Source organism: Colius striatus, chromosome 4 (assembly GCF_028858725.1).
Source record: "Colius striatus isolate bColStr4 chromosome 4, bColStr4.1.hap1, whole genome shotgun sequence".
NCBI lineage: Eukaryota > Metazoa > Chordata > Aves > Coliiformes > Coliidae > Colius > Colius striatus.
This window is the reverse complement of record NC_084762.1, coordinates 93,707,510-93,733,213: the sequence shown is the minus strand read 5'-3', so window position 1 is coordinate 93,733,213 and position 25,704 is coordinate 93,707,510. Positions and strand designations below refer to the sequence as shown.

The window sequence follows — 25,704 nt, the reverse complement described above, 5'->3', positions numbered from 1 at the left end:
AACTCACTGCTACCTGAATGAAAATCAGAAGGCAAGCTGAGGATAGTAATGTGTGCCATCATAGCTGCTTTAATATGGAATTGCAACTTAGAAAATTAAGTCTCTTTTGGCTTAAACCTTTAGAACAAAGTAGCAGTGACCTTTTGTAGTGTCTGGATTACTACCTGGTGATCTGTAGTTCTCCAGAGAAGTTCATGGGTCAAACTTCACCTTTTTTCATAATCACTTTTATAGAGGAAATAATGTTGAACTTAGAAATTTGCTGCTGGAAGAACAGGAACTTAAAGCTGATACAGGATAATGAATGCATCTTGCATAACCTCCCAGGCAGCACAAGTAAATGTCTGTGCCTTGGTGGAAACTGGTAACTGTAAAACTGTGCATGTGTGATCACAACTAAAGATGCAAGAATTGCAAGGAGCAATCTCAGATTGGCAAGCCATAGGAAAGATATCAGTGTGTGTGGCAAGGAAAGTGAACTTGCCTTTTTGTCTTTCTTGTGATGAATAATAACAATTCTGTTCCTGATGGTGCACAGAGAATATGGTGTAATCCTGATTACAGCTCAGGCCAATCATTACTTTTCTGGTGGAAAGATCATTTCATGTTGTCCTTTCAACAGCTTCTATGTTTGAAACCTACTCTCAAGCCTTTGTTTAAATAAGTAGAATAATCTCATGCCCTTCAGACCTGGTCATGTCTTCTGACTCTTATCCTTTCTATTTCCTCTCTCAGCTTTTTCTGATTGGCTCAGTCTGTTACAGCATGCTCTGCTCACTGAAGTGTTCTGGTTGAATGTTGTGCTTGATGAGGATGAATGATGTGCTTGAGAGGTGATCCCCACCTCTAGTATAACACTAGGACAAAAGTAAGAATATCTGCTTTCACCAGGATACTAACTTGGGTTCTGCTTCTCTGCTATAAATCACAGGTGGTCTTGAAGCATATATAATCCCTTCTAGTTAACCTGCTGGCCTGAGCAGTGTCTGCCTAAATATTTGATGTCTTTATTTCAGAGTACCTTTTGCAACCCTTTTGCAAGATGTGTTTGGTAAGCCTACTCTCAGTGCATAAGGTGATGATAGTTCTGGACCCACACTAGAAAGCTCTTGAAACCCCACTTAAAAATACTATTTTGGAGATCTTCATAGCAAAAGCTTAATTCCAACAAACTATTGCCTATAAACACCTTGCAAGCAATGAGGGAACTGGCCCAAAGTAGGGAAATAAATCAGTGGCAAATGTTATCCCTTATGGACTCCAAGTGTGATAAATGGATTTAAATGTTAGAGAAAAGAATTCTGTAAGTGGTTAACTGTGTTCATGGGAACTGGGCTGGAAGCCAAGCCACTATCTTGTACCAGAATAAACTGATAAGAAAAAGTATTTAGTTAAAAGTAGAGTAGTTTTTTTTTTTAAAGAAATAATCTGAAGACATAAAACTCCTTAAAAAATTAGAGACTGGATGATATTCAATATTCCCATCATACTTTCTGACCTCTGCATATGAGGCTCCTTGCTTGTGCACAGTTGTCCTTTACCTGGAAGATGAACATCAGGAATGACAGATCAGGGAGCTAGAAATGTAACATCTAGAATACTGTGAGGTTAGGCTTAGCTTTCCAGAGCTGCAGTGAGAAGACTTTGCATCATGATACTTTTGGTATCAGAACAGAAAGTGGTGAAAGCTTAAAGCAAAGAGGTAAAGACCCTGGCTTGTGATATGCCTGCTCTCAACAGTTGCTGCTGAGCCATACAAGATTAAACCAGAGCAAAGAGTAGGTGCTAAAATTGTACAGGTATTTCTTCTACCATACAAGCAGAGCAGCAGAGGTGAAGCCAGACTGAATGCAAGTGCAGCAAGATGAGGAAGTCAGTGGCACAACCACAAACTTTAAGAAGCATAATGGAGTGTGGGTGAAAGAACAGGGAGAGCTGTTTAAGCTCATGAAGCTCATGCTATTGCTGTATGTTATTACTCAAGAACTGCCTAATGGTTTGGAGAAGCCCCCTAGCAAGCTGTTGAGATATATAAGCAGCTTCAGCAACATTCATTAATCAGCTCCCAGTTTGGTCATGTCTTCCTCTGATATGTCCCTCCAGCTCCTGAGATGGGTGATCCCTTAATGTTAGGTGAATGTTAGACTGAGCTTAAAGGCTGTTTAGCCTTCATATCAACACTGAACAAATTCCACTAGCTGTTCTCCAAACTGTAGCTGGTATGTGTTTTTTAAAATGTAAAGGAGATACTTAGAACTTGGTCCTGTGGTCCTGAATTTAAGCTGCAGCTGTTAATTTACATTCAAAGCATACTTATAGACTGTGGATTCCCTTTTCCTTCCTCTGAATATGGCTTACAGTAACTGCAAGTGTATTTTGGTGTCTCTTTAGGCTTGTTTTGTGCCTTTATTGTCAGATGTCTTTCCCTATCCCCAACTGTATTTCCCATGAGTTGAGACTTCAGGATCTCTCCAAGGTAACAGAATGAGAAAAATGATTTCTTGTTCTCAGACTCCAGGGAATGCACTTCTCAGTGGAGGATCTGATGCCTTTCTGAGGTTTTAGATGTCCAGTAGGATAACCTGCCAACTCAGCTGTTGCATTTGAGTACCTTGTTCTGTCTAATGAAGTTTTGGTGTTTCCCTCACGGCCTGCTCTTCTCCTATGCTGCTTTCAGTGCCTGCAAGTATTAAAGTACTTACAGAAATAGCTGTGATACTATCAGACCACAAATTCATTCTGCCTCTAGAATGATCTGAAAAGGTACTCTAGCTGGCATGCAATTAGCTGTGCATAAAGAAACAACCACTAGATTAGCTTTGTTTTCTAAACAGTTATATTTATATAAGCTAAACTTCTCACTAGCATGTTCTTTATGCCAGCAACCTTGCATCTACCAAATGACTCCAGTGCAATCATTTGGAATCTTACAACTAAAGTAATGTTGATTAGGATTTGTTGACTTTAAAATGCCAGTTTTATGGAGAGAAATTCTTCTTCTAGAAGAATCCTGCCTGGTCCAGTAGAAGCTATTGCAACAATATTTTGTTCTTATGGACATTGAAGGAAAGATTATTCAACATATGGAAGATTAATTCACTGAGGGTGTTTTGGGTAACTTAAGGCAGTCTATCTGATAGTAGCCTCCAAGAAAAAGTACTTGTTTGAAAAGCATCTAGTCTCTCACAGCATTTGCAGGGTTTTGGGGGGGAGAAGAACAATGTCATAAGGCCAACCAATTTTTCTTTCAATCTAGTTAACATCTCTACTCTGCATGGCCTGCTTGTGGTAGTCCTGGCTGGCTTGTAACAAAGTGCAGCTGGTGAAACCATTATGGTGATTCCTCTTGACTCCTTTGCCTCTTGAAAATGTCTCTGTGGAGATTAAGTGGATGTAAGGTCTACGCTCTAGATCATAGAATCATAGAATGGTAGGGGTTGGAAGGGTCCTTTGGAGATCATCCAGTCCAACCCCCCTGCAGAAGTAGGGTCACCTAGATCATACAGCACTACCTACAGTTGTGTGGATGAGATCTTTGCCCATCTCACAGTGCAGCTTCATCCCTGACAGATTCCTTAGATCATATGTAAAACCTTCTTTGAAGGATGGCAGAACAAGTTGGACTGACAGAGCATGATCAAATTATCTGAACGAGGACTAAACTTAAACTGTGGGGTGTGTTAACTGTAGTTTTTCACCTGCCAAAGGTAGCTATCAGCTGTACAAAATGCTGTAGTGATTCCACTGGTATGATAGCAGACTAAAAGTGCTCCTGCTTTGACACAACTGCAAGTCTCATCTCATTGTGATCTAGATGTATGCTGTTGAAGTAGCATGGATGCTGGAGCCTGTGCATCCTATAAGAGGAGAGTGGCTGACAGTCATTCCCAAATTAGGTAAAAATACCAAATTCTGACAAGCTTTTGCCAAGTGTTCCCTAGTTCTATGAAGTCACAAATGGAAGAGGTCTGTGTCCTCTAAATATTTCCCTGCTAGCAGGTCTTTATGGATCAAGTCCAACTGCCAAGCACTTGTAGCCTCTTTATTATTTTAGTGTGTGTGTCTGTAAATATCTTATCCTGCCAGTTCTAACAGGGTTACAGCTTGGCAAAACACATTGCTAAAATAGCATTCATTTATAGTCCAAAATCAGAATGTCCTGATCAAGCTGCTCTTAAATGCAGCCACCAACTTCCTCCCAAGAGCTACTTATAAACCAGCTGTTTAAATCCTATTACTTGTGCTAAAATCTTCTAAAGCAGTTAGTTTGTAAGCATACCATACTGACCAAAGTGATATCTGTCCACTACTTGTATTTCTCCTAGAAGCTGCAACTTCTAAATAGTACATTTCACCTGTTTTACTTAATGTACTGTTTGCAGAAGTTTTTACTGTATTGATCCTAAAGGCTGTAGACATGGTCTTAAATCAGTGTGGTAATGCAACCCTTCTAAGCACTGCTTTGTTCATATTATTGACCAGATGGTATTTCTGGTTTAGCCATATTATTGGCCAAACAGTATTTCTCTGGTATCCTCAATTTATTGATTATTAATGTTAAGAGGGGAGTCTTCATTTTGCTTCTTTATCTTACACTTTATTTAAAATATACAAGCTATGCATTGCTGCCAGGCCACTTAATATTTCTTTAAATCATTGAGAAACTAAATCAAATGGCCATACTTCATGTCAGTGAACATAAACATGCCTGTTGTGCTGGTGTTTGGGACAGTCTGAAAAAGTGGAGCAGGATCTGCTCAAGTGCTCTAGCTATACTTCTTATGGAATGTACTTTTTCAATGCTGGTTTGTAGTCACTTGTTTCAAAAGGGAAGTTCTGAAGATGTTTACCAAAAGTACTGTTCTATAAAGCTGCTGCTTTAATCTATAGCTGTTTCCTCAATTAAACACCTAATGTGTTGCAGGGTTGAGGCCCTCTGGCTGAGAAGCAGCTATTTTACTTCACCCTTGGCAGCGTGGTTACATTAGGAGGAGGCAGGCCTCCTTGGAAGCCAGGGAGGAAGTAAGAAAGAAACAAAAGGTTATGACTAAACACCTTTATTCCTTTCTTTCAATACTATAGTGGTCAGCTCCATTTAACATTCCGCTGGGGGATGTTAGAATATTTTACTTGGCCCAGGTAAGGGAAGCAATGGGTATCTGAACTGGGGAAGAGTTGAAGGGAAGGGCTCACTCTCCTTTACATTGACAAGAGACAGTTTCCAGCAATCATGCAGATTGAAGCTGCGGGTTAGGCTGTAAACAGTTCCTAATTATCAAAGTATCATAGAATCACAGAATGTTAGGGGTTGGAAGGGAGCTTTAGAGATCATCCAGTCCAACCCCCCTGCCAAAGTAGGTCCACCTAGAAAACGTCACACAGGAACACGTCCAGGCTGGTTTTGAAGACCTCCAGAGAAGAAGCCTCCACACCCTCCCTGGGCAGCCTGTGCCAGGGCTCCATCACCTCAACAGTGAAATGGTTTTCCCTTGTGTTTCAATGGAACTTTGTGTTCCAGCTTCTTTCCATTACCCCTTGTCCTGCCACTGGACACAACAGAGAAAGGTGATTCCCCAACCTTCTGACATCCACCATTTAGATGTTTACAAATATTAATGACATCCCCAAATCACAGTGATGTACCAGTTTGATCTGTGACTTCACTCAAGGCAAAAGGAAAATATGTAGTGCAAGATGATATGACCAGTTATAGTTGTTTATAAACCCTGTGGAGAATTTGAAATGCAAGAAACCTTCTTTCTGTGTTTTGTTTTTTTCTGAGGGAGTAATTGTTTCCTCAGAGTTAGTAAAATCCAGCCAAAGCTTCTCCATCTTTGGAAGGTGAACAAATTTCAATGGATGCTTTCAAAAGCTTACTTTAACAGAGATTTCTGAGATTGAGTGATGGTAATGCATTTAGGGACTAGTAATTGGAGATAATTCCCATAAATTAGACTTTGCAGATGTTAATGATATGCTAGAGGGAGTCAGTTCATGAAGGTCTATATTGTGTTCCTTTTTTTGTCTTGATCTCTTGAATAGTTTCTGTAATTGTCTAATACATATTCTGACAGTATTTGGGTTTCTTAAGCATTTCTAGCATGAAGAAACCAGCCTGCAACTTTTCAGAGCAGTGAATATGATTAATTGAAATGCTACCATAGGTACATCTGCAAGGAGTATCTAACTTTACTTACACAGATTAAGTAATCAGTCATGGCTTGGCTGATTTATGGATGAATATTCATACAAAATGGTTGTTCTGATATACTTCATTTCCCACACTGTGCAATCAGGAGAGCAGCCTTGGTAAAAGAACTTGCAAAAAAAAAGTGCTAGAAGCAATGATGTGCTGATAAACCCAGATTATTCTTGCACCATCAGCCCCACTGGGTTAGATGTTGTCCTTCCTCCTGCAGGAAGGTAAGATTGTTCCAGTCAATCCACTTGGTAATGTATGAAGATGTTCTCTGCTGATAGCCTTAATTTTGTTTTCCTTAGTTGTCCTACCTCATTGTGACAGAAGGAATGAATCAATTCAATTCTGATGGGAGATAACTTTCATGTTCAACATGGTTTATAAACTTCATCTTTTAGTAGGGCATGCCTAAGCTAGGCCATGCTTAGCTTGTGCCAGACTGCAGTTTGACTGTGCCTATCTGTCCACATTAGTGGATTTTCTCAGTGAAAGTTATTTGCAGTGATGTCAGATCCTAACAGAACATTTGCACAGTGGCCTGAGTGATCTCCATCCCCATGAGTTTGAGCTCTTTGTGCTTATGTAGTGACCAGGTGGTTAATTTTTGGTTTGGAAAGTACTCAACTGTTAGTGCTTGGTGTCTTGCCCTTAACCTTTATCTAATTCTGGGGGTAAAACCTGCTATTTTAAGATCTAGCTGTCTTAAATAAGAAAGGCCTGTGTCTTTGCTGTAGTGTGAAACTGCTTCTTAGTTCCTGTTTTATGAGCATCACTGGTACCAGCTTTTACATTTTCTGCTTGCTGAGGACTTTTTTTGTTAGTTATTTAAAGCTCTTGCTACTTATGCCCATACCATCCATGCATTAATAAACATGAGGCTAATGGGAACATAGAGAGAAACTATTTTTTACCTAGCAGTAAAACAAAAACTGGTTTATCCAGATAATGCTATCTCCCCAGTTTAAGAAAATGAAGTTTTTGCTACTAAAAACAGTAGCAGCAATGATATAAGAATGTAAGCTGTGCCTTTAGGGAGCTGTGTGATATCCAATCCACTGAATGAAGTCTGTCTCACGTGAAATTTTGGATCCTTCTGAAAAAGATGGCTTCCCAGAACTGCCTCACCAATTTCATGAAGATGCAGAGTTTCCTATGCCTTTTTCCCAGTTAATATAATCAGACTGTGGAAATGACATTGGCCCCCAAAATATAAAGAATGAGAGAATAGTGCTGTCTTACAGAGATGTTCTCCCTGATGTCCTGAGGACCTTCATCTCTCCATTTCATGTTTTAAGCTTTCTATTCTTCCTGACATGTCTGGACAGGAAAAAACTGTCAGGGGAGTTTGTCATGCACAGATTGCCATCTGTGACTGCATCACTGTCTCCTAGCATAAGGCAAAACCTTAATTTTGGTCCCTTTCTGAGTCAGCTGTTGCGGTGGAAAGAGGGTCCCAAGAAAACAAGGAGGATTCTAGTCAAGGCCATGTTTTACAGCAAGAAATAGCAAAGAAAGCCTGTGGAGCGTTTTATATCATCAGGGATGGAACTGGAAGCTTATGTCAGGTTTTAGTAGTTTCTGGGGTTTTGTACATATACACAGGAAAGGGTGCAACAAGTCTTCATTAACCTATTCAAAATGAAACAGCTCTTATATTTTGGAGGGGATTGTTTAGATATTTTTAGGAATTTGTTGGGAGAGTCTGTCAGATGTTTGGCCTTAATAGGAGAACTGCCAGAAGGATTTGCTTCACTTAGGGCACAACTTTTGAAAAATATATCCCTCAGCAAGGCAGAGGTTGTTAAAAGACATCAAGTGGATTATGGTATGTGAAGAGCCCTGAGGACAGGTGGAAGTTTGCTTTGTAAGAAGTGGAGAAAATGCAGCTTCTATGTGTGAGATGGATAGCTCCATATGATCTTCATTAGCAATGTGCTGCAGAATGATTTCCCCCTCACAGACCTTGCTTCTGTGGCCTAAATTGTGTGGTAGCCTCAAAAGTAGGTCACGATGCAAAAGCACTGTGCTGGTTCCAGCAGCCTTTTTTTAACCAATCTCAGATTTCAAGAGAAACTTGTTAAAAATCTCACCTCAGTCTTCATTTGGTGTCAGTTGTAGGGTTGCTTAGGCAAGGTGTCCTTGTAGAACAAGCTGGTGTATGCTGTTGTGTTTCACTGCCTTTGATTACCTGGATGATAGATTAAATGTTAGGACATGTCAAATGTGGTTCTTTATTGCACTCAGCCTTAACCTTTTTCCTTTGGCAGGCTTTTAGTGATTCAGAACAGGTTAGTCCAGTTTAATGTGACTGTTCAAAAATTAGCGCTTGACTTTCCTCTCGGGATCTGGAGTAATATTGCTCATACATGGGACTGGTTTTCAGTAAACATGTGATATAATTGCATTTTTAAAAGTCTTCCTGAATGAGTATTCATGCCCCTCTACGGTAAATAAAGTTCTGCTTTCAGAAAGCAGTTGCTATGTGTTTGCATTTCCCTATGTGAGAAGTCTTACTGGGAATTTAGACAACCCACTTGTAATTTCTGCCTTTTTCAACCAAAGGCCTTGAGATTCACTTAAAGTGCTTCTAGAATGTCACAAGGGGGTTTTTTGAGTCTAAACTTTTATGATGGACAACTTGTTCAGGCCTCAGAAGGATACAGCCCCATCGCTGAACTTCATGTTAGATCAGTTGAGCTCATTTGTCCATCCGGGCCAAAAACTCCCAGGTATATTTTCTAGATGCTTTTCTTCCTACTGCAATGGCTGAACACTTGAGCCTTGATGTGGGCCAAAGCAACTTCCCCTGTGGCCAGTTCTGTTACTATAAACAACTGCTAATAATTAGCAACAGAACTGCAAAACAACTGGGGAGTAAACAACTGTCTGTTGGCTAAGCAAGTGGTATTTTGCCTTACATCTGGCAAGTACTAGGAGGCAGAATACATGATGGTCCTCACAGCATGACTGGAGTTCCTTCTGCCTTCTGAAAAGGAGGTGGCTTTAAGCAAATGGGTCAGGATTTTGGCCCTGAAGCTTCAGGGATCCACTGGCAACTTCTTTGAGAACTGCAATTTCTCACTGGCTTTGGGTGTTGCTACCCAAAGTAATACTTCTAGCTGCCCCTAGTCCTCCCTTCCACTGTTACGTTGGTAGGGACCTGTGCAGCCACACAATTGGGTAAAACAAACCTGTTTTGATAAGAGGACTTCTTTAGCTGCTTGGAGATGTGTTCCTTGTCAACTTAGCTTTCAACCCAGATCAGTTACAGTGTCTGGTTCGCTCTTTGCCACTTGTGTGGCTGTACAGGAAGGGGTGGGAGTAAGGAACCTGAGGCAAAGAAAAAGAACAGACTGCTGCTTTTAGAGGAAGTACTTGTTTATGCTAGCTTAAAGTGATTGAGAAACCTATAGTGTAAGCAGTATAAATTGGTAATGTATTTTATGTAATATTCCTGTGCAAGCAGCTGACTGTAAAACAAAACCACCCTTGCTAGCAAAATGGGCTGTCCTGGCTACAGTACCGTTTGCTGTTATAATTTGAAGCTGCCATCAGGAGTATCTATCTGGCTTCCTTTGTAGTGGAAGCTGCTGTCCGTATTGCAGATCTGTAGAAGAAAATCATGGGAGGGTCATCTGCACAAAATCAGTTGCATCAGCATCTTATAGAATAAATCTCGACATTTTGAACTGAGGAATTTTTGTGAAGTGATGTAGAGATGCTTGCAGATGGTCAGCCTTGCCTTCGAGAGCTACTCTTTCATAACAACATGCTATTTGTCTACCAGAGGATTTGAACTCAAAACATCAGTAATTATCTTTGGACAAATGCCATTTTACCCTTGAGAAGGCACAAGCCTAAATGATGTATCATTTTGCAAGTCAGTCACATGCTGAAGGAGAACCTGGTGTCCGTTTTGCATTTAATCATGGAAGGAAGAAGTGATCCTTGTCTGCAACACAGGGGTTAGAAGTGTTCAGCCAAACACTTACTTAGTCTGACGAAAAGACAGATAAAATCAAAAGCCAGATAAACTCAGAATCCTTTTCCTTCTAATGCTAATATGAAAGCTATATAGTTAAATCAGTTTAGATAGCTTTTCAACAGATAGCCATGTTACTTGAAATCCTTAGCCTAAACCAACTTGGTAGAAAAGTTAAGGATTTAACAAATAGAGTGACCAGGCAATTACAGGCTTGAAATCCTAACATGATTGCATGTGAACAATATGATTACTAACATGAGTGACTTATAACATGCATTGAAGAATTGAAGGAGGGTAAGGTATAAGATGCTAGGAGCAAAAAAATCTTGTCCTATTAGAATGGCAGGTTCTGGACTCCTACCCTTGTTTTCAGTCAAACATTGTAATGAAGTAAAAGTATACCTATCCTGGTTTTTTGTTTGATTTTATTGTATGGAGTGTCACATAAGGATTTTAGTGATCTAATGACAACTGTGACCAGGACCATTTCTGTAGGAATTCATGAAGTCTGTGGTAAGCAATGGAAAGGCATTGGTAGTGATGGCTCAAATCCTTTGAGTGTCAAGAGGGAGAATTCTTTTAAACTGTAGAAGCTCTTTGAGTTACAGTATTTCCTACATCACTAGAAAACAATTCCTGTGGAGCAAAACTGAATGCAGCTCTTCACCATGATTTGAGATTTTGAATCTGTGTTTGAAAAGTGATGATAATGTAAGATGTTGAAGACAAGATATGGCTAGATAAGTGGCTACAAGTTAATGCAGTAAACTGGGATGAGAGAATGAGCAGAGGCAGACTACCCCTATCTCCCCCTTATTCCCTTAGATATTCAGTAGTGTTTAGGCAGAACTGTTTCCTTTCCAGTTTGTTCACTCCATTTTTTCCTAGGCTGTGCTTATTTTTTTTCCCTTCAGCACTTGGGATTTTGTAACTAGTGCACACACCTCTTTTGGTGAAACAAACTGGGTTTTTTACACCATGAAATGCCTTAAGGATTGCCTAATGGATTCAGAAGGAGAGAAAGTCCTCCTAAAGATTGAAAATGTTCTCATGATATCCAGTTGGGCCCATTTAACTGTTAATCTGCTTGCCAAGTTGTATTACTGGTTAATAAAGTATGTGTGTGATTTGCCTGAAGCTTGCTGTACACAACATAGCTTCAAGTCGTATACTTTGGCACTGGTTCAGAAAATCTAGTTGCTTGTTGAACAGTACATTCCTATTCCTTGTTAGCAAGAGATATCTGGAAACATGCATTAAAAATAGTTCAGTCTTAAAAGATTGGGGCAGGATCACTGTTAGAACCATTTGTTTTGGTATCAATGGGTGTACTACCAATCTTCTGACCTTCAGATGATGGTATTGTGATGGCATCACATATGTCAAAACACTGCTTGTCAACCTCTAAGCTTATTAAACGCTGAAAATTGTGACAGAAGTCACTTGCCCAAGGCATTATGTTGCATAATTGTTTAGCGTGAGCTTTGTGCACCTCTATTTTAGTGTTCACTGGGGAAAAGAAATCCACTAAGCTTTGTGGGCCACCAGATGACCTACAGACATCTTCCTCCTCTTTGGAAAACCTTAAAAGCAGTAATTTTCCTCTTGTTCGTTGATACTTCCCATGTTTTATCTCTGAATGCTACCTACTTGAAGCACAGGATTATTGTTACAGAGCCCTGTCAAGCCTGTAACGTTGTTTTTGTGCTTCACTCAGTCATGTTATGACTTATGCCTAGATGGAAGATAGATAGTAAAAGTATAACAGATAAGATTACAAGCAATTTGTGGAGCTTTTATGAAATTTTGCGAATAGGTTAGCTTTCAGAATATATTACTTGGCTATTTTGTTGAAATATTAACCACCACTGTATAGATTTTGTCACTTGCTACAATGTGGCCAAAGATGAAATGTGCAATTAGGTTGAAGAGCAAGAGCAACCAGTCCCCTCCTCCCTTAAACAGTTTAGAGATATTCCTGATCTTGTATCTAAACTTCCCTTCATACCCAACCTCTGTACAGTGTTCAACATAAACAGCTGAAATTCTTCATTCTACTTCCTTATTCTTTGTTAGTCATGAAATTGCCTTTTAAAACTTTCTGTAAAGTATGATGAGACGCTGTGGCAGAATGGGGGATGTGGCCTCAGCTTCCCAAAAGAAACTGATATGTGGGACAGCATGGACATAAAGTTATCTTGTTTAGCTGCTGCATATCTGGATGGAAAAGGTACAGATAAAAGGGAAGCTGCCTTTCTGAAATCTTTTGCCACCACCTCTCCACGTCTGAGGAAGGGATGCCAGGTCTTTGAGTGCCTGGTCTGTGTGACAGGTAAAATAGAAGCCCAGCTCATCACTTCTTAAAAAATGATGATGATGATAATGCTGACTGATTTGTGACCTGATCTAGGTGGGACCTGCTTCTGTAGGGAGGTTGGACTAGATGATCTCTAAAGGCCCCTTCCAACCCCTACTGTCCTATGATTTCTTAGGCAGACTCCAGCCAGTAAAGCCTTTGAACTGCATGAGTAAAGGGAATATGTTGGAGATTACCATGGATATTCAATACCACATTTAGAAAAAAAATTGCCAATTAAGGTTTCACTTTACTTGCCACTGAACATGAAAAAAAATTACTGCTAGATCAAGCAATGGGAGCAAGCTTTCTTTAGTATTTTAATACAACTTTTCTTTAGATGCCATTTGCTTTGGAGTTCTTTGCAGTGTAAAAGCTTCTGTAATACTTCCAGCAGGTAAATGAATTTGTCTCTCTTTTCAATAAGAATGCCACTGTTCAAACTTGCCAAATTGAAAATGAAATTGAGAAAAGCAGCAGCAGGATCAGTCTAAAATGAGATTGAACACAACCTAGCAGGACTTAGGAAAGAACTGGAAGACCTGTCTGAGAGGCTCTTGTTATTATCTGGCTCTTGTATTAGATGTGCACTTGGAGTCAGATGAAAGTGCTACAGGAAGACTAGTGTTATGCTTACCACAAAATTGGCATAATGGAACAGTAATTCTCTGTTCCTTTAGATAAAATGTGTCCATTGTACCTCTTGGTATTGTACTTGAATACTGTAACTGCTTTTTCTGGCATGCTTAAAATATACTGTTCTTATCTGTGTCAATTACAGCTTCAAAGACTACCTGCACATCTCTCATCCATCATCCCTGTCTCTTAAATTATTTGATTACTCCCCATCATCTTCTACTTCAGGAATAACCTTTTCAGTCATCCCTTAAGAGCCTCGCTCAAATGGGCTTAAATCTCTTTTGTCCTGCCTCTTTATCCTTTCCAGTGACAAATGCTCCCAGCCTGATGTCATCCTGCTTGCGTATGGCAGCTGCCCCAGTGCATCGTAAAACGTTTTGGTGTGATGAACTGCCTTCCTCTGTGTGCCTCATTCTGCTACTCTGCAACTGCCTATTAAATGAGATGTTTAAGGAAATGGAGTTATTTCCCCTCCTTTCACTATCTATGAGGGATTTTAAGCAGAAGAGGGCTAGGGACTTGAAAGCCACCTTGTACAGAAGTGTTAGCTGGGACCCTCAGTCCTACACACATTCTGAGAGGTTTCAGAAGGAGAGCTGATATGTAAACTTCTGAATTCTATTGAATGAAATTTTGCCTGAATCTGCCAGCAATTAAACCTTTTCTGATTATTCAGTAATTAAAATAACTGCTCCTATTCTGGAACCTGGTTTTGGTAGGTTTTACCCATGCAAAACTTATGAAATATGGATGTGTGTTTTTAATGCAGCACTTCATATTGATAAACTAAGAGCTCTTTGTTGTGGCTATTGAGCTGAAACCTCAGACACTAGAAGAGTATCACATCCCTTTCCATCCTGATGCAAGTTCCATACTGTGCTAACTCCTAGAAGGCCAAATGAACTCTGCATGCAGGAGCTCAGCAAATCCAAACTCTAGTATAAAGAAAAGCCTTTAAAAAAAGATATTTATGAAGAACTTAAATACCTGTCTGTGCTATAATTAGGTAACCCTAGGCAGTACAGCTCAACTCCTCCTGTTAATTCTGAGTGGGTGGAAAAATGTCTTCAGTCCCTTTTATTCTGAGCTATTTAACGCTTAAAGATTAAAACTTGGAACTTAAACCTTGGCTTACAGCACTTGTGTTGAGTAAGTTATTTTAACTTCTCATGTGATTTAAAGGCTTGATTTGCTCAGAAGCAAATTATAGTATTAAGTTAATATTGAGGGGATCAAATTAGAGAACTCCAGTAATCTTGGGGAGCACAGACCAAAAAAAGATGCTTTTGAATGCGAGAACAACATGCAACAAACCCACCAGGGATACAGCTGGAAGGAGGGTATCAGCAGGAGGGACTGATCAAAATGATGTTCCCATGCTACATTTTTAGTAGAACAGTGTGTCATCATGCTGAAACAGTTGCTGTTGTGATGTGCTGTGAAGCCCAAGCATGTCATGGTTTTTAAGGCTCATTTTTCGGTTCTACTGCTTAATGATCTGTTTTATGCCCTAGCCTACAAAGACTTCTTGTTGCCACAACTGAACAGACAGGGAACTGCAGCTTGGGGACTCTTTAGCCCAACTTAGTCTGCATTTGATGGAACCATACCCAGAGGGTTTTTTCTTGGGAGAGTTCAATCACACTGCGTGCATAGCTGTTAATATCCATCCTTCTAGTACAAATATTACATAATCTCATTTAGAAAATGCCTTATTTTTACTCTTAAATCCTTAAACACGTTTTGGTTGACATGGTACAATATGCTTAGACTTCATCTGTGACATGAAGGAGGGGGAAATATAGGAGAAGCTTGTCTTGTGGGAATATATTTCAATGGTTTTGATAGCTGACAGAAGATACTGTGCCATTCTACTTTCACGGACCTCAGAAGCCTCATAGGATGTGAGAGTAAGGTGTTCTGGTCTTGGGTTTAGAAAGTGAAGATGGATGCATGTCCTGTTATATATATATATTCATTAGAAGTTTAAATATTTAAATATCCCCAAAGTTCTTAATGGCTTGGCTTTGCTCATGTTTGCTTGAGGAATATCTTCATTATAAGATGGTGTGATGAGTACTGCAAAGCAACTGGTGACTTCCAAAAGTCTAAGCCGAGATGTCTGGCCAGTGAGTAAATGGTAATTGATGAATCATCTTCCTGGCATAGTACTGGAATATCCTAAGCTCTTTCTGAAATGGAACCTGCATTAAATTTCCCAGAATTTGTCTTGTGCTTGATGTTCTGAGGATCTGAGAGAAATACAGTCATTCTTGTGTGACTTTCATGTAGGACCACAGACCAGGGGAACTTATTTAAACGATGCTTAACTGTACTCATGAGAGCAACTGCCTTTCAATGGAAAGTCCAGAGGTAGGAGAGAATGTGGAATAAAAGACCCTACAGTAGGCCAGGACAATGGAAAGCATTAAGCAGGAAATAGGGTATATAGTTAAGGGGGGGCACAATATCCTGACAAAATGCTATTGAAATGTTTAAATGCTTGCTTTTTGTTGCAGATTAATCAGCCACTCGATGGGGATTAACAGTGGAGCACCTCTTTGTGTCGCCTTTCCACCTCTCTGTAGCAAAAATAACAACTTCAGCACTTCTTCAATAATAATTATGAAACTGGTATTAACTGAATGGCAATTATGGATTTTTAACTCTAACTCGCAGTAAACCAGCAAGCCATATGTTGAAATTCCTACCAAATAGCTTTTCGTTCTTGATGTCTCATATCTGTACAAGAAGTTACAAGATACCTGTTTGTACAAGAGGAATATAAGCATTACTTGCCTGAGGAACAGAAGCTGAAAGAGAAGACACCCTAATTTGTTTGTGGAGTTATGGTAGTGTTATTTATATAGCTATAACAAATATATATATATATCTATATATCTATTTTTATGGTAATGAAAATGGCTCCCCAGAATGCTGACTCGGAATCTATGCAAGTTCAAGATCTACCTGTGGCACAGCTTCAGAAACCAGAAAACAAGGAGAATGAAAGCAGGGAGGAGACCATTAGTGAAGGATCCATATACCGGATACCAATACGCCTGTGGGTGATGCACGGTGCAGTAATGTTTGGCAGGGAATTTTGTTATGCCATGGAGACAGCTTTGGTAACACCTGTATTGTTACAAATTGGTAAGTCATTCTCATTTCTGTTAAAACTTTCTCTGTCTTTTTCACATTGATTGAAGTCAGAGGAAGAGGGAAAACGGGAACTGCCAACTGAGAACACACAAGGTAAAAAGGATTTTGGTGGGTTTGTTATTGGCCATGCCGTAGACTCAATTGTGTGACCATGTGAAGTGAAAGGATTTCTATATACATTCACCTTCTGACTCAGGGTTTTTTCTTTCTCCCTTGTGTAAATTTTAACCTGATTTAAGTCTAAAACTCTTACTCAAGGTAAGTGTCTCAAACTAGAAATGACATTAGACTACAAAGGAGTGCAATGAAGATTTTATTTATGGGGAGATGCTTCAGGTTACAGTACTTTAGAACAAAAAGATAAACTGGCTTTTCCTGTTGCTAATGAAATATTGTGTTCATTTCATTTTGTGATTAATCCATCTAGTTTATAACATCTAAATACATATGAATAAACCATGACACCAATAGCTTTAGATAATACTGGGCGGTAATGGTGGTTAGAATAGGAGTAAACAGTGTTACATTTTGTGGTAAGGACTGTAATTAGGTTTCCAAGAAATAGTTTTACAGTATTAACAATATCTGATGATGTTACCATTCTCAAATCCAAAATGTTCTCTATCAGATAGCAGAAAATCATGGAGATGGATGGAAGTACTGACTGAGCAAGCTTCCAGGAGTGAATAAATCAATGTGTGTGCACTGCAGAAGTGTGTATCTAATACATGGATATTATGTTTGCTACTGCTTACACATGCAGTTGTTCATTATAGCATGCTCACTTGTGGCCAAACAGAAGCATTCAATTGTCTGAAGTCACATTCCTTTAATACTATTTACAACACTGTTTAAAAATTTCAAGGTTAGCATCTCCAAGGAAATGTCTGTGGGTTTACACTTGCTGTGACAAAGGGTGTAAGACGGCACTTCTGGGTGTGAAATGTACAAACACTTTTTTGTGCAGTCGTCTTGCAGTTAAAAATGTGGTTTTATATGAAAGTATTAGTTTGTTTTGAATCAGAGGAGTCAATAACCAGTGCAGTTAGTGCTGTGAGAGATGCCGATGAGTTATGCCTCTGGGTTTTCCTGAATCTTCATTTTCAGAGCTTGTCAAATGTCCTTTTTGGATCTATTGGTGGCATAGTTTAAAATAAATGGTTCCCAATAGGAACTTTCAGATCAACCTGACTTGCTGAATAACACACATTATAAACATACCTAGATGAAATAACATGTCCATAACTTGTTTAAAGATTGTCTCATGGGTAAGATATTTAGAGACTTGAATAATTTCTACTAGATATATTGGTTTGATTACTGTCTACCATGGATGCAAAAACTTCCATCCTGCTTTGTCTGGAGAAGACCCTCAGTTTTTCAAGTGACCTGGACTTTTTTGCTTTGCTTTTTTGTTTGTGCTGGCACTTGGATATTTAAAATGTATAGCAGGCTAAGCTGACCTCACCTTTGCTATAGAGTAAGGTCAGACAACATAAATAAACCATCCTCTTAATTACTGACCAGTCTACTAGTTTGTTTCTTTTGTGAGCTCTTCTAGCAAATCTGTTTCCTCCAGATAATTGAGAAATATCTTTTCCCTTCCTTCCCTAACCCCAGTGATCCAAATAACATTGGAGTTTGGGGGAAGGGAAGAAGAGAGCTCTGACTTCTACAAAAGCTGGCAGATCACCAAAGCAATGCAAAAGGCTGTGGGGATGCAATGATGATATTTCATGTCACAGAGATAAGAAATGGAGGTAGCTGGTTACAAATGTTAGTGCTTTGGGAGGTAATTGAAATCTTTCATGCACTGGCTCATGTTCCCTCAGCAGGGGAATAAACAGTGTTGGATTCACTGAAGGGTTAAGTTATTCACGGGTGACTTATCTTAGCCTGTTTGGTAATTACCTCTTACATGGTTCTGTTTACCTTTTATCAACCTCAACATCTGTCTGCCTCAACATGAGCTATATTTATTCCTCACTGGAGGGGGTTGCATATAGCTGTCAAACTGCTGTAATATTCCCTTTGCTTCTTGTTTTAGTAAAAGCAAAATTGAGTAGTTTTTCTCTGAGATGAATTTGGCTTTAGAAACTATTTTGAGAAGTGGCACCTGAGGAGGTGGAGTGACTCGACCAATTAACTTTGAATGTTGAAGAACCAGAAGCCTTTTGGGTGTGCAAAAAAGACTCTTCCTTACAGATGTATGTTAAATATTAACAATTAGCCTTTACAGTGTGTGCTTCTGTATCTCAAAACTTTGTTCAGTGAAAGCATCTAAAGATTCTTATCAGGTACCACCATTAAAACCTTAGGCATGTATGACTTGGCAGATGAATGACCTGTCCTACTTGTTCTGTAAGCCACCAGGTTTCACCAACCAAAGGAGATAGTACTTTTCCAATTCAACAGTGGCTGAATTCTCTGTTTGGATTTCCTGAAGCTTTGAATTCTTCACAAAAAGTAAAGGCAGTGTTGAGAACTGCTTGGATCAATGGATACTGGGAATAGGAAAGGTCTGGAAGTGTCTGTGTTGCTCTGCCCCTACTGAAATAAAGACTGGTTTGTGGCTTCAATCTTTGTCTTTATTGCTATGCTTAGATTGATGTTACTTTGTCATGTCAGAAATGCAGCCACAAATGTATATCAGCTTTTAATAGCTTAGCAACAAACCCAACCCAGATATTACATACTGTTTTAATTTAACTTGCCCTTTGCTTTCCTGCTATCTGCAGTTTAAGAATTCAAAGTGAGAACTCAGAGAATATAAAAATATACCAAATATGAGAAGTGTCAGGCTGACTCCAGATGAAATTGCCTTAGTTGACACTTTCACAAGTTTGGAGCTCTAGAAATCTTTATTTATCCTTTTTGAGGCAAAATCAGCAGTTCCTCCCAGCCAGTGTTAAAGCTTAACTAGAAAATGAAATCTCAGTGCCCTCAGCACTCTAGGTTTACTTGTTCATTTGTCTCACTTTTTGGAGAAACTGAGTGACTTTTGAGTATGGTCTGTGCATTAACACTGTTTGTTTTCCCTGTCACATTTCAGCCATGTATGATAAACCTCATCTGAGCAGGATGAGGCCTTTGTCTTCTGAAACATCTGGTACTTAATGCTGCTTGTCTGTGAGAGGGAATTAAAATCCCTGCTATTGTATGGAAATGGCAATGCATTTTCTTCCATTATTAAACTTTGCTTCTGGGGATTAAGTCACAAACTACTTTCAGTTCATAACACTTCATGGAGAATTTGGATACATTTTAAAAACTATTTTGCAAGGGGTTTTGAGTGAAAAGAAGTGAGAAGCTGATGACTGGTGTAAACTTAGGAGAAACTGGCAGCTTTTTGAAGAAACAATGCAATCACAATACATGGCTTCTGTTAACAACACTTTAAACAATTAAGAAGTAACATAATTTGGTAACTTCAGATTATTCCAGTTGTAATTCAAGCACAATTTGGGTTGTAATGCAGCCAGTAAATCCATTTTACTTCTGAGAGGTGGGATCCATGTGTCTGTTTCCTTGGGATTACAGAAGGAAAAAAAAGTCTGTATTCTGTGACTTGCTGTGGCTCCTGCTTTCAGCATAAAAAACTTGCTGTCTGACTAATGAGTAGTGGTATGTGTAAACGTGATGGTTTGGTTTATATTTAATATGCTAAAAGCTGTGCCAAGCCTTTACTGTTGCTTCAAAGGCTTTTTCCAATGCTATTGAGTGTTTTAAGAATAGTTAATGGACACAGAAGTGACTGTCAGCACCAGAACTGTTCCTTGTTCCCCTACATGAATTAAATGTATTACATGAATGCTTTTAAAAAGAAACAATGTACAATTGCATAAGGTAAACAGTTTACATATGCTGCTTACTTTGTCACTTAAATTGAGAGGTAGGAATAGCCTTGATTTTTTTGTTTCATATCTGAGTGCCTATCTGTGATGGTGGCACTTTGTTTTGCTGGGACAGTTAATGGGCTCTTGCAGTAAACATTAGCCAGTCTACTGTTAAATATTGCAGTTAGTTGTTATAAGCTGAACCCTGAGCATGGCATTCTAAAAAGAATAACACTAAGGGAAAGGATTTCTGGAAACTGTATTTTAGTTCTCATTAATAGAATTTAATAGAGAGGCTGAGCTAAGCAGAGCAGAACACCATAGCTGGTTTTTGTTTGGAAAAGACTTTTTTTCCTCATTACACGCTTTCAAATCAGTAAGTTAATGTAGTTGTTCATATCTCATGTGAGATATGAGATGCATTTTCTATATCTCATACATATAGAGAAGTTATTTGGGCATTTAGGCTGTTATTTCTCAGTTAAAGCATTTAGATGTAATATCTCAGGAAAAAGAAAATCACACATTCAAAACTATTCCAGCCTAAAGCTTAGCAGACCGTGCTTAAAGGGTCTTAAAAACTAGTTCATGTGAAATTGCCAGTATGGAAAAAGTATGTGAAGCAATAATTCAAACTGCTGATTCTGAGAAATCTCAGAGTGGTAACTGAAGTCATTATGCTGAAGAGTTTTAATATTACAGAGTGAACCTTTAGTAAGTGTGAAGTGGTGTCTCCCCATTGGAATTAGTGTTGACAGCTAGCTGAGAAGAATGTGTAGGTAAAGAAGAAATTATGGAGATGTGTTTAGAAACTGAGCATGAAATGTTACAGATAACTTCTAGTATGTTTCTTCAAAGGAATTAAGCTTTCAGTTGCTGACTCAATTCAGGGTGGAAAAGGCCAGTCTTCCTAAGGCTAAGCCTGAGATCAAAGGAAATCTAAAAACCTTAAAGATCTGGTGGGGCAGAAGGGAAGAAAGACATTGGATGAGCTTTTAAATACTGCCTATAATTGAAGTGAAAAAAGGCTGACTGGCTGAAAAAACTGCAGCTGGAGGAAGGTCTCCAACATAAAGCAGAACTGACTCTTTATTCCATCTCAGCTCAAACAGTTGATTTTATTCCTCTTCTCTGCCAAAGGTTACATTTATGTTAAGGTTATGTGTGTTTATAACTGTCTTTCTGCAAAGCTGCATCTTTCCATTTGAGCTCTGCTTTACCAGGAAGGAACTGTTTCAGTTGCTGTAACTTGCTGTTTGACTCATAAATTACATTCCTGTATCTGTATCTGTGCTCCTAGGCATAGCTACATGTGATGCTGGGAATGAATTGCAAGATCTGAATTCTTCTTTGAAACAATTAATGACTTGAGAGCTGACCTTTTCCAAGAGTAGACTTTCAACACAGCTAACCCAACGCAGCTCTGGATCTGCTGGATCCAGAGAAGCTAGAATAATAAACAGTTAAATGCATTTTCCAGCCCTGTTAGTTTTGAAGGTAGTCTTTAAGATCATGTAGAGCTTGTATTCAGCTCTCAAGTGGTGGAATGCATAAAACTGCAAATATTGTGCCTGAGGCACATGCTAATTGCCCTATAAAACCTCCCCACCCATGATTTTTTTTACTCATTGACTAATTTTATGCCCACTGAGGGGTTGTATACGACTAATTTTACTGTACTTTTTATCCAACAAGCAAATCAGCAAATCTTTCAGGCCACATATCTCTGTTCTCTTAGGTAAAATATCTTCTGACCTGAAGTAAATAGCAGCACGGGTTTTGAACAGATCATCCTTAGTGAAAGGTTTAGTTAAGGGTATGTTTTAACACTTTTTAAAGTGCTGTGCTACTGTGAGGCTTTTTAATCCTGGGGGCAGCAGGAGCACATGTTTTATTTTCCTATGAAGGCAAATGCCATGTGGTCTGGCAGTTGTGCAAAACTTATTTACAGAGCTTTTTTTGTATGTTCTGTTTTTCTTTGAGTGGTGCTGAATCTGACCTTCAGAGTTCCAACTGATAACACATGGCAGACTTTCAGCTGGGTTGACATACTGCCTTTAGGATTGTACAGACTGTGTGACTTTGTGTGAACAGCCTTACTAGGAAAGGGAAGTGGAGTGCAAAGGAATTCAGAGGCTTCTCCCATAGCATGAAACTATTACTTAGCAGAGGTCACTTCTTGTTCTTTTTTTTCTTCTGTCAGAATAAGGTCTACTGAAGAAAGTGCTTCTCAAAGAAGTCTCATATTTGCTCTGATGCTGTTTTCTCCTATTCCAAATCTTTTGTAAAAGTCCATGGTCTTTTAGTTATGTACTATAAGAACATGACTACTTTTTTTTCCTAGCATGAAGACTGTTCATAGCAGAAACTGCATGTGAGAACACTCCTTGGAATCCTCAGTTTTCCGTTTGAGAGCTTGTGTAATCTGAGGTTACCATGAGTAACCTCTGACACACAAGAAACATCAACAGGTCTGAACTGTGGAGTGACAGAAAAAGCATGCTGCGATGCAGAGCAAATGGCATAAAAATGCAGACTGTCAGCTCTCATATAAGGATGAGGAATTAAGATACAGATTTGTCATCAATTCTATTTTTTCAAATACATTTTTCTTCTGCAGCAATAGACATTTTAGTCTGATTTGTGTGAAGTGCTTGAGGCCTCCAGAAATCATCATTCCCTAAGACTGAAATGGGCATCTAGATGCTTCTTTCTACTGCTAAATCTTTCCTGTCAAGTGTGCTGCCTGCCTCCTTTTTATCTTGAGTAGCCAAGGTTTAAGAAACACTGAACTTTTTGGAATGACTTAGGAATGTTTTGACATCTGTATTCCCCTTCCTAAATCTCTTGTTCTCTCCTGCACCAAAGATTCAGTGAAGCAGCAGAAATAACTAGCTAATAACAGTGCTGCAGGCTAATAGCAGTGAACTGGTCATGGGACTGTATTAAATTGTAAGCCAATTATGTTTTAATTTACATTTCAGCAAATAGCTTTTATGTTTTCTTTCAGTTGCTTATAAATGTGCCTTTCATTTCTCTCTCTACCTTTGGGTCACTGAGTTGTGTTGCAATTCTTCCTTCCCGTGCATATTGGCCCCACCTTATTGCCATAGCCAACAAGACAAGCCTGTAGGTTTCCTTGTGCTTTCGAGGCCAGCTCAGGTAGAAAGGGGCATGTGTAGGACTCAAGGAACTGCAGGATCTTAATAAGATTTCCTGTGGGTAGCAGGGAGAGGATGGGAGAAGCAGAGGCAGACTTTGGCCTTCTGAAAATGTGCCAAAATTGAGTGGTTTTAAACATGCACCTTTACACAACCTCTTTCGTAGCCTAAACCCTTCCTCTTAATCTGCTTTCCACCCACAAGCACACTCAGCCAAATTTACAAAGCCCCCATCTTTTCATACTTCTATCTAAACACCCTCTAGGAGATCAAGATGTCAGGTGAAGCTGTGAATGTATCTGCATTCACAACAGCTGGTTTGAGTTGGTTTTCTGTTCAGAAGTGGAGTTTGACCCTTGACTCTGACTGAGAGGTAACTTTGCTGTAGTGATAGCAGATGAAACACAATAGCATTTCAGTGCTCTTTATTACAAAGTAATTGCCACATGGGCAACTTTCCAGCAGGCAATTGCCTGTTCTTTACTGTAAAAAGAAATCTTTCAGCTTCTTTGGGGTTCTGGTGGAGACCTGCCGATGCAGAACCAAGATTTGGGTGCCCAGCCTTGAAGCTTGCAAGGCTAAGCCTCCAATCAATGGTTTTCTTTTAAAGGTGGGTTGTGAAACAGGTTATGAAAAAGGGAATGGCTGAGGACTTATTAACAGGAGCCTTACTTTTCAAGGAAATAAAATTAAGGCCACTTCTGAAATGCAAAGAATGTCAACAGATTGTTGCCAAATCACGTAAGGCTTTAATAAAGCTTGCTTCAAGAGGATTGTCAAAGCTGCAGCCCTTTAAGCTCAATTCTGCTCAGTCTCCCGTGTGCTTGTTGCAACAGTATTTCTGTTGTGATGCACCCTCTGGGACTCCATTTAAATCATCCTTTCTTAACCAAACCAGCAGTTGAGAAGGTTTCAAATGTGTTTCCTGCAGACTGTTCTGCAAGAAATGATTGGAAAAGTTTTGAGCTGCTGATTCAGTTTGATAAAACTTGATAAAAGACCAATTAACAGGGGAAAAAACAGGTCATAGATTTCATTTACATGGGTTTAGATAAATCCCTTGTCACCCCACAAACATATTTTTCTGAAGTCTTGAGTAATGGGGTAGAAAGCAGCACAGATGCAGATTTTTTTTCCCGTAAATAGATAAACCCAGCAATATACTGTATTAACATTTGGTGATGGTCAGTTGGGGAGCCTCACAGTGGATTTTTTTGCAGTGTAGTAGATACAGAGCATGTAAACTGAGTGGGACCTGCTTTTATACAGAATTACATTGGATTTTAAAGGTTTTCATCAGATAAGTATGCATAATTTACCCACGAAAGGCCTAAACTCTGCAAAGAACAGGATCAGTAGGGAGCAAAAGTAAGACTGTCTGGAGGCAGTGATGGGCAAGTAGTGGCTGTCAAGAGCACTAAAGTACATAGCAGATGCTGCTAGACCTGGTAGGTGATTCCACTGTGCTTTCAAGCTGGGAATTGATTTAAGCCCTTTATTTATTGTCACTCATTTGAGGAAAAATGTGTAATGCATGTGCCCACTACTGTGGAGGATGTCTGGCAAACAAGGTTTCCCCCTTTCCAGTTCCAGTCTTTGGAAACTGTTCCACTCTGTGTAACATTGCATAGAACTCTGTGAAAGTATGTCTTTTAAAGAACTGTTCTCTGCTGGAGCATCTGTTTCAACTGTCCCTATTTATATGAAATCCTGAGTAAAGTAGGTGTTTTATGAAGTTGTTTCAACCTTGGAATGTCCTGTGTCCATGTGGTGTTCTAAAAAGTAAAGATTTGGATGCAGATACCTTCTTGGGATTGGGTGAAGAGGAGGATTTTAATTTCTGTTATATATAGGGGATGATGACTGCTGCATTACACTGCTCTACAGCAAAAGTAAATGCCACCTCAGCAGATTGTGAGGACAGAGCTGATGTTTCATGCAGACACAGGCCCTGGGCAGCTGGAATCATTCAGACACTCCTGCATTTGACCCCACCATTTTGCATAGCAACTGGAGGGAGAAAAGTCAGATGAGCTTAAACTTCAGAGGCAGAGCAGATGAATGCCCAAATCACAACTTTATAGTCTATCTCTAGGTTACTAAGTAAAAAGCATTTCAGTGAAAGCAAACTTTCTACAAATAGAGACTGAATTGCCTGGAAGCCAGAACTGGAGCCTTAAAGTAGTGTCAAAACATAGACACTTCTGAAGACATCTTGTCACAGTAACAGCTCCCACACTCTGCTCAGGAAGCCTTAAAACGTGCTTCTTGTTCCAGAACAAGATGACTATTCCCAAGTGTTGATACAGAGAAGGGTGATTAGAAAGGTTCAGTCCCTCCAGTACCCCTGTTCTGTCCTCATTCTT

At 39.3% G+C, this 25,704-nt stretch overlaps 1 protein-coding gene across 6 annotated transcripts in view; it reads left to right on the top strand.

Moving 5' to 3' along the window:
• SLC45A4 (solute carrier family 45 member 4) overlaps positions 1-25,704 on the top strand; it is a 69,580-nt gene that overhangs the window by 12,354 nt on the left and 31,522 nt on the right. For all 6 annotated transcript variants that reach the window (XM_061994716.1, XM_061994717.1, XM_061994712.1 and 3 more), the window contains exon 2: positions 15,699-16,332. In XM_061994716.1, the coding sequence (XP_061850700.1) occupies positions 16,089-16,332 (244 nt within the window). In that variant the 5' untranslated portion in view covers positions 15,699-16,088. The remainder of the gene's footprint in view (positions 1-15,698; positions 16,333-25,704) is intronic.